The following is a 10,057-nucleotide window of genomic DNA, read 5'->3' as shown; positions in this document are numbered from 1 at the left end:
CTTGATACCAGATTAGAGCTATCATAAACTGCGTCATAATGGGCTTAAATATAGCCCTGGGTTTTCCAGTTTCGGTATTAAGCGTTAATATTAACAAAGGTAAGAATTTAATATCTTTTATTGTTTTTACTTGCGAATTCATTATTACGGAGCTGCAAAAATTGTAAATGTTAATAATCGAAACAGAGCACCATTTATTAGCGAATAGTTACATCACAGTTATGGTATATTAAAATCCACTGGCGTAGGATCCAGGGTGAACGTTGGCGGGGAGGTAGGAGCGTAGTCCACAAGTTATATTCACCAGGTAAGGCCCTAATTGCAAACAAAAGTCAGAACGCAGGATATCTATATATGAGCCGTGCCATGAGAAAATTAACATAGTGGGTTTGCGACCAGCATGGATCCAGACCAGCCTGCGCATCCGCTCAGTCTGGTCAGGATCCATGCTGTTCGCTTTTAAAGCCTATTGGAATTGGAGAAACTGTTAGCGAACAGCATGGATCCTGACCAGACTGCGCGGATGCGCAGGCTGGTCTGGATCCATGCTGGTCGCAAAGCCACTATGTTGGTTTTCTCATGGCGCGGCTCATATATCATGATACAAACTACTATTAAGACTTTTAGGGGAGAAAGTTTTATAAACTATGGACAGTCAAAATTATTTTAGTCTTGTTCCAAACAATTTAGTTATTTGAAGTATATTTGAAACTTCATGTAAGGGGATTTACCCAAACTCATGAAATTAACCGTGATGATAAATGAGCCGCGCAATGAGAAAACCAACATAGTGCGTTTGCGACAAGCATGAATCCAGAGCAGCTTGTGCATCTGCTAACGGTTTCTCTAATTGCAAGAGGCTTGAACAGCATGGATTCTGACCAGACTGCGCGGATGCTGGTCGCAGTCGCACTATGTTAGTTTTCTCATAGTGCGGCTCAAAGCACTTGAGGTATTTTTCTCTGATCTTATTTCAGGTACGTTCAGGAAGCCTTTCAACTAGTCTGTTTGGAAAGAAAATGACAGTATCTTTACATTATATTTGCATATTTTATGTTTCTTCACATTTTAGATGAATGACACAGTGACTGAATATGTTCACTCGTTCCCTTTCTTGGATGTGTATCCTCGTGTACATTATTTTCAAAGACGCTTTGCAGATCTACTTACAAGATTCAGAAGAGTCACAGGTAAAAACCCATTAGCTCAAAGAAGTATTCAATGTCTACAAAATTTATGATGAAATTTATGGTAAATTATGAGACCACGTGCACAATGGTAAAATTCTATCTTTTATAATTTATCCATAATCTTCGTTGTCTTCACTGAACAAATTGACGATTCCGTCCAGTCAGACATTTTTCATTTGGTTCGTTGGATGCCTTTATAAGAATGCCAGTCTTCGCCTTTTAACGGTCGGTGATACGACTAAAAACTATACAGCTTGAGAACTTGAGAGTGAATTATAGAGAACGACCTCTATATATAAACGTGCAGTATTCATTTTAAAACTACGGTGTCTCATTATGATAAGGGCCTTCTCCCTGTATACACGAGCAGTGGTGCTACGACGGCGAAGTGCGAAAGTACGAACTTATGTACTAAGTCTTTGCGCCTTGCACGTTCTTATAAACGGCAAAGGTCGGTTGCACGAAGTTCACTTGGGTTCAATAAAAGGCGAACATCATATAACTGAACCTGCATATTCATTCTGTGCATTCAAGCTCACGTGTGAGAAAATTAGTAAATTCCTTTGTATATTTAGTTTAGTAGTTTTGAAAAAAAAAATATTTTACTTATCGAAACGTTTCATCTTCACATTTAGGTGCCCTTCCAGGATGTTTGCGTGATAAACCTTTTTTGTCTTTGCTTGAACGACTAGAAGGCGATCTGGAATGTGGAATATGTGTACATGTGATAGGACTGAATGATATCAATGACAGCGACCTTGTTTTCAATACTTCTACATCTAGAAAACAAACGACAAAAGCTGAAGAACCAAGAACTGCAGTTGCTGTATGTCACCTCAGTTCGAAAACATTGGACCAAAAAGAATTACAGGTTATTTATTTTTACGCGACATATATATTTATGCTCAAAGTAAATTATGATACTTTTAGATTCAGTTATAAAGGGTTTTGGATTTTGAAAGCGCCGTTTTCATGGCATGCAATTTCAAAGGCAAATTACGTACAAAGGCAACCACCCAAGGCGGTAATTTGTTTGACTGACCGCTTTCAGTATTTTGCCAAGGCCATCTGTAAATTTTAAAAGTTCTGTGATGCATAATTACATTTTCCAAATTGAATATTCTTTTATATAAATCAGTTCTTTGATATTTACACAATGTAATATCAAGTCCATCCAATGTAATTTTGATGAAAATTGGTTTTAATTTTTACTGTTTTCTTTGTATCCAGGTCGGTTTCATTTAAATATCTCGGGACATTACTATCAAAAGCTTCATAATTGCCACGAAAAATGACTACTCAATGAATACAACAGAAGAAAATTTGTTGCCTCCCCTTGATTACACGTGTGACTTAACCAACTTAAGGTAACAGAGATTTGGCCTGGACGATTTTCTAAATGAAATGGAAAGGCATTTAACTTCTGGTTATTTATGATGATTAAAATAATTTTCGGTTTGACATGTAAATAAAGATTATCTAATTTTCTATTTACCACAAATACTAATGTTGAATGTTATAAACGATTGTTTTAACAAATTATATTCATAGTTTGTAAATATTCTTGGGTATTTCAAATATACTAAAATATAAGCAACCCTTTTGGAACATTCACGTTTATTTTTCTATTTACAAGTACTTTTCAACAAAGAGTATGAAGACTTTTATGAATTTGAAAAACAAATTTACTTAAGAAATACGTATTAACATAGACACTGAATGAAAGCGATAAATAAGAAGATTCTAGGCAAACACAAAATGCAACCAAGCAACATAATAGCTGATAAGGATTGTCTGTTTCTATTTATGAATGAGATTTGCGATTTTACTTCTAAGTTTTGGAATTTTTTGCGTCTTATATACTGACATGTTTCGCATTTATAAAATAAAAGTATAGGACTTGGTACAACCCTGCCAAACAATAAACTCAAACATCATGGATTATCTGATAATGTTTTAAGCTGAAAGTATGTCGAAAATAGGAGAAAACATTTTTGCCGATTCCGAACGTTCAGGTGAACAATTATAACCGCAAGTGTACTTCAAGCTCTGTATTAGGGCATCTACCTGTTTCATTTATTTGTAAATGACATTTCATTAGCCCTAACTTTACTATATATATATATTACAATCAAAACACCATTAATTGCTTTTAATGCATCGGCTTCATGTGTTCCAGCCCTAGCACAATCCACATGAGCAAAATACAACTTTTTATCCTGTTTTGTACAACCTGTGCAATATGTTTTGGAATCGTTGAGGTTTAGTAATGACGGGACAGGCGGGTGTACTCCATGACAGTTAGGTTTTAAGTACCCTTACCGCAAGAGGGGTGGACCTGTATGATAATTATACACTGCCCTGTTTTCGTGCCATTAACAGATGTTTCACTTCCTGGTATAGCTTCCGCAAAGTCATTGAGTCTATATAGTTTTATTCATGCTTAAATTTTTCTTTAACGATATGGTACTGTGGACACTGTAAGGAGTTTAAGGGATTCACCTGGTGCGAAGTAATTGTAGTTATTATTCCTTCTAATATATGAACATAGCAGCTGCTTATGGTCTGTAAACTAAGTTTAAATACCGCAGGGGCAGTGGTGCTTTTGACACTGATCGTTCGAGGACGATACTCTAATTACTGTATGTTTTTCATGTTTGTTATGTCTGTTTGTTTATTCTACCTTTAAAATATTGTTTTCATTTGTGTTTGTATATATGCTCAATCAGTATGCACGTGAATATATTTACACAGGCATGCTGTAGATGTGGCTATGTTCTCTGAATTTGACTTTTCCTAATTAAGCTAATTATGCTTTTTCCTTGTTTGAAATGAATTTTAAAATATTTTATTCCAGGATATTGCAGTGAAACTGAAAGCTTTTGCCACAGAAACTGCAAGGTCAGAACTGAATGCTTATGTATTCATCAAGTGCGGCTCAAACAAACACTACACAGAAAGCGAAATTGATGATGTCCGAAGGGAAATTTTTGAAGTGCTAGGCGATGATCTGAAAGGGTTTTATTCTCAACAAAGCGATATTTCAGTCGTTTTCAATAAAAATGACCTGAAGACAAACATTTCTGACACAATTGAGAAAAGTATTGCTGCTGCTTTTTTGCGAATACATTCCCATCTTAAGAGGTTTGAGTGCGTGACCGGAGAAAGTGGCATAGGAAAGACGAATGTATTGGATTCTGATACAGTAGTTGCTTCTATAAAAGACTTCCTACGAAATGCTCATAACAATGTCGAAGTGGAGCTGAAAGAAGATATAGAAGAAAAACAATGCGGTGTGATTTTTGAGCATATAATTGGTTCCTTGTGTCGCTTGGTCCGATGTACACTTGTTGTTCCCTTAGCAAAAAAGTTCGGGTTCAAGGAATGGATATGCAACGGGCTCCTGCACGAGATTCGACTCGAAGACGCCTTGGCGGAAGCTATCTCAAAAAATACAACGCATCACTTTCGAAATCTTGCAGCATTTACATATAAAACCAAACGGTGTGGTAAAAACGACGCACAGAAATACTACAACTTCGATTTCATTTGTTACCTGCTACAGAAAGACCTGGAACCTGTAATAGATAAAGTTGAGAAAAAGTTTCTTTCATTACAGCGCCTTTCAATGGTAATCCGGCGAATGGCATTTGAAACGCAAGGCTACTTGAAACAAACAAACAGAGACAGAAGTGAACTTATTGTTCCACAGGAGCCCAAGTTATCTGAAGAACTAAGACACGCCTTATTAAGGTAAGCAGGTTTCGGCCAGCCTTTCTTACCAGTTTACTGCTCAATATACATACTTTTATACATTTTCAAAACACCATCAAACTGACAGATTTGTCGGAAAAAATTGCTGCAACTTCTAAAGCGTAGCCTCCGTAGAAATATGTCAACATAAAGTATATTTTCTTAATTTAATTTTGTTAAATTTTCTACGTCCCTCATACCACTCTAGCGCCTGCTCCAATGAGCTAAATTTGTCTTTAATTATATTTTACAGTAATAAACGTGATTGATAACATTTGCGTATTTCCTGTGATTCAAAGCTGGCCAGAATGTATGATATATATATAATAAAATTCTTGTAGTAAGAAAATAATCGCTTAAAACCAAAGAAATTATAGAGATTTATCAAGAAACGAACAAGGCTAGCGTTACTAAAACATTATTTAGATGTGATTATCAAATAATAAATAATAAATGGTAATTTGCCCACATGTCTACGCGAATTTCTTTGCACTCAGTATGGATACTCGTGAAATACTTTCACAAAATATATACTTAAATCAAACAGTTCAAACATCTCAAACAATTGTACATAACGTGGTCGATTTTTATCGGCAGCATAACTGACATTATTAAACCATCATCGAAACAAACCCAAAATTCTGTCTGCATTATACAAAAACAACAACAACCCCAGCAACAACAGTAGCAGCAACAACAGCATTTATACCAGCTTATAAAAGGTGTAACTCTCAATGTCCTCCTAGTCTCTTAAATTTCTGTTTAAAAATGTTTGCTTATTTTATGTGTAAATGTAACTGTATTATTTTTGTATTGATGCAGTGTGAGACTATAATAAAATATCTTATCTTATCTTATCTTACATAACAAAGTCTAGTACACTAGAAATAAAGAGCGATAAGATTTATATTTTATAGTTAAAAGCTATGAAAAACATTAGTATTGTGTTTTACAGTTTTACACATATATCAGATCTAAATATCTGTTACACAGTAATCGTTTTCAGTATTCTGCCTTGAAAGGTTTCCTAGATAAATATACTTAGATAAATATGATTTCATCGTTATTTAGGTCAAAATACAAAGTTGTTTAATCCGTATTAATTTGATTTTAGCATTCCAGGTGTATACGGTCTAGGCACAATATACGGTCAGCTAGAGATTCATGTAGATAAATATATAGTAAAGGACTCAGCAGATACAATGACAGCACCTAACAAAGCTAGAGATAATGATGGTGCAAGTAAACGGAGCAGTGGAGAAACAACATACTCCAAACAGTCTTCAGACGGTGTTGAGTCATGCGAGCAAACGATATACTTATCAAAACTGAAGTCAGACATTGCCTTAGAATTGCAGAAAAATCATTTCAATGGGCAACACACAGTTAAATACATCCTAAAGAAACCAGAAGAAATGGCTGCTAGTTATGAACCTGGTGACAAGTTGCTTCGTCGAGAAAACGGAACATATGTATTCGGGACTCTAGGGGCATTTATCGTCACCAAAGATGAAAAACTTCATGGCCTTACATGTGGTCATGTCGTAGGTGAAAATAAAAAAATATTTATCGACAAAGGTGGACCAGAACCATTTAGCAAATGTCCAAAAATAGTTAAAACTGGCAATGGGGAACTTAAATACATAGATGTTGCAGTTTTAGAAGTACTTCCTTTATTACAAAAAGAATGTAAACGGTCATTGGAGAGAAGTGTCGGACGCATAACAACTGCCAAAATATCTAATGACCATCCTGCATCTTTAAATGGAAAAATTGTTTACAAGTATGGAGCCGCAACAGGCGAAACAAAAGGTTTTGTCGTGTCTGATGACTATGTGTACAAAGGATTTGATGAAGAAGCTAAAGAGTACTTAGTCATGATAGATATCGTTCCGAACGTTCCGGATGACTCTACATACGACTTTAGTCCTATTACCCGTCAGAATGATATATGTCCGTCAAAATCGACTGATCAAGACCGGAATAATGCAGGGATGGAAGTCGTATCAGGCGATCAAAGTGACACTACAAAACACTTCGGTTCTCCAAAAACTCAAACCGGTGCACTCCCATCAGAAATGATTAAACACAGCACGACTTCACCAACTTCTAGGGTGCAAGACGTTCCAAATGGCATGACGGGCGACGTCAGTCCTATAACAACCCAAAATTACAAACATTATCCTTCCCAGTTGTTTGAACAAGACGGAAGCAGTATGGAAATAGATGAGGCAACCTTAAAAGGAACGCCAATATACGGGACAGCAAGTAATGAGCCTGAAGAAACGAGCACAGGTACAATATATAATAGGTGTTCTAATATTGGCAATTGCGATAGCATTACATTAGAATCCGGCTGCCCTACAAGTGGAAAAGTAAGATTGAAAGACAAGCAGTCCAGCTCTGATTCTCCATGGCTTGAAGTATGTGGTTCGGATGATGTAAATGGAAATTGTCTAGTGTATATTCGAGACGTTCAGTCTGTTTCTTCTGAATTAGGTGAACCAGAAACGCCTTGTAGTGTGTTTGCACAAAGCAGAGACAGTGGATCAGTAGTCTGTACACATGATGTATCCCACAACAGCTTTACTTATCTAGCTGTATCAATGCTTTCTGCCGGCGATTTCAAAATTGAAGGAAACGAAGGTCCGAAATGCTTGTCTTTTAAATTGAATGTAGCATTGGAAAAGCTAAAGCAAGAGTATGCGTTGGACATTTGACTGGTTCCAAAACTGTTTAAGTCTGGTATTATCTATTAAAGTTGTTTTAGTCAGTAGTCGCAGTTTGTATTAGATGTGCCTTTTCTCTACTGACAGATGATAGACTAGACACATTTTTAAAGTTCTACTTAAAAATGATTGTATTTTTTTTTATTTAATAGTTGGAAGCGTTTAATTGTGATATGTAATCGTTAAATTTTGAGGAAAATCCATATTGTTGTGGCATACAAGTCTTATAGGGTTATTTCATAAATAATCTAACTAATTCTTGTTTACATTGCAAACCATAATATGTGTCTGTTTTACCTCAGAAAGTTAATCTTCTGCAAATATCGACAAACTTCAATGCAAATTAAACACAGTGTTCAATGACGTTGTATTTTGATAAAACATGTAAATAAATTAATAAAATAATAGCTCTAGGATAATAAGATTTTTCATGTGACAAAATGATTACCAGCCTTATATCAAGGAATATACACTAGGTCTTTTGCAGAATGATATTATGGCCCTCTCCCTCCCCAACCCCCGTTCCAAAATACACATAAAGGAGTAATTTTTTCTGTATATCGACCGCGCATATTTCTTGGTATACACTTACCCACTCTTCTCGTTCTCACAAAAATCATGCAAGATCTCCCCAGCAGAGCTCCGACACAAACATAAGTCATATGGCGACTTTCCGGCTTTGATGATTGAGGAAGACCCCAAGAGCCCTTCTGTGCATTATTTCATCACACGCGAGTGCCTGGGTAGAACCATCGACCTTCCGTCAATGACTTTCTTACATGAAGAATTCAACGCCCAGGATTATATGCGTTCCGATTTGGTTAAGCTTTTGTATCTACGCAAGTATCTCAGAAACCACTTGCGGGAATGGATTCACTGTGATAATCTGACGTACACTGCACAGGTTCCATAACTCTGATTTGTTATTTTACAAAAGTATGCTCCTTTTTCGAGTTAAGATTTGGTCTGTAAGCTCATATCTCAGTATCCATTAACTCGAATGGATCAAACTTCACACACTTGTTCACTGTGATGATTTAACATGCTCTTTACAAAATCCATAGCTCTGTTTTGCATTTTTACAAAATTATGCCCCTTTTTCGACTTATATCTATTAAATTATTAAATTGACAAGGGTGTTGAATATTCGGTTGTTACTGTCCTCGGAAATCTCTTGTTATTTTAGAATTAACTTATTGGAACTGTCATGGCTAAATGAATTTAAGTCTTATTGTTTTCGGGGTTACTTGTTATGATTAGTGTGTCCAACGTCATTGAGTTAGCACAATTGATAAGTATATGACGAAATTGGTAGTTAAGGTAGTTCTGCACGTTCGGATCGTTTCTGTCTCAACAAATTGAATGTAGAATTTTATTAAACCCTGATTTTTCAAAACGCCAAAATGTACTAGAAAACTTGGCATATTACAACGGTACTAGTAGCGTCTTTTGCTAGATGGTTTGCTCGACATAAGTTTTCATGATGGGAGTCTACTTACATGGAAAATCACAATTTTGAAATCATTTTCGCATGAAGTTTTCAATGAAATTTCTCAGTCATTAATAGACATATGACTTAAAATATTAAGTTGAAATGAAAGGTGTAGGTCCGTGTGTTTGTTTTCGAGATATTTGCAAATTATTAACAGATTTTAGCTTTTCGAGCTGATTTTAAGACATTTTTTGGAATCACTATGGAAAATAACATGTAATCAAAATAACCTCTAAACAAAAGTTATATTTTAAAAAGAACATGAATAAATACCAGGATAAAATATGAAATTTTAACATAGTTTAACATGACTAATGAAATTTATTAAATTATTGTGTAGTTGACAATAATGATAAATATCACGTAATTACAAATACTAAGAAAAATAAAAAGTGTCAGTTTCTTGAAGTGTTCCTGAGATAATCAGAAAGTAATTGTTATTGAAATATATGTAGTTTTACGATACATCTATGTTGTCATAAGAAAGGCTATAGTTAGATTTACAACGAAAGTTGCTTCAATATTATCGTATAATATTCATTAACTTATTTTGGTTTAGAGATTACATGTATTTTGATCATGTGATTTTCCCAAATATCATGTCTCATGTTTAGATAGGTAATAATGTTACTTTTGTACGAAAGCCCGGTGATGACTTGATATTTCAGTATTCCCATTTTCTATTTTTCATTTCTTAGTTCACACAATAAAACATATAGAAACTGTGAAATGAGAAGTGTGAAATGTGAAATTCATATTTCTCACTTCACATTTCTCAACTCTGGAATCGAAATCGTGAAATAGGAAATGTGAAAATTCACATTTCTCACTTTCTCAATTCAAACTTCTCAACTTTGGTATCGAAATCGTGAAGTTAAAAGTTAAAAATATGA

The 10,057-nt window shown here is 35.1% G+C and overlaps 1 protein-coding gene across 1 annotated transcript; it reads left to right on the top strand.

Annotated features, from left to right (window-relative positions):
* Nucleotides 1–8,079, top strand: LOC123549683 (uncharacterized). The gene is made up of 5 exons (XM_045337965.2): nt 1–99; nt 1,073–1,190; nt 1,826–2,061; nt 4,048–4,943; nt 6,058–8,079. The coding sequence occupies exons 2-5, from the start codon at nt 1,073–1,075 to the stop codon at nt 7,661–7,663; spliced, it is 2,856 nt and encodes a 951-aa protein (XP_045193900.2). The 5' UTR covers nt 1–99; the 3' UTR covers nt 7,664–8,079.
* The last annotated feature ends 1,978 nt before the right edge of the window (nt 8,080–10,057 follow it).

Source organism: Mercenaria mercenaria, chromosome 6, assembly GCF_021730395.1.
Source record: "Mercenaria mercenaria strain notata chromosome 6, MADL_Memer_1, whole genome shotgun sequence".
Lineage (NCBI taxonomy): Eukaryota > Metazoa > Mollusca > Bivalvia > Venerida > Veneridae > Mercenaria > Mercenaria mercenaria.
The sequence above is the reverse complement of the archived record's forward strand: the minus strand, read 5'-3'. Positions and strand labels throughout refer to the sequence as shown.

Excerpts from the sequence above, each read along its gene's own strand:
- LOC123549683 (XM_045337965.2), top strand. The coding sequence starts at position 1,073 with ATGAATGACACAGTGACTGAATATGTTCACTCGTTCCCTTTCTTGGAT. Across the intron at positions 2,062-4,047 it reads TGGACCAAAAAGAATTACAG|GATATTGCAGTGAAACTGAA; the intron begins GTTATTTATTTT and ends ATTTTATTCCAG. Across the intron at positions 4,944-6,057 it reads CTAAGACACGCCTTATTAAG|CATTCCAGGTGTATACGGTC; the intron begins GTAAGCAGGTTT and ends ATTTGATTTTAG.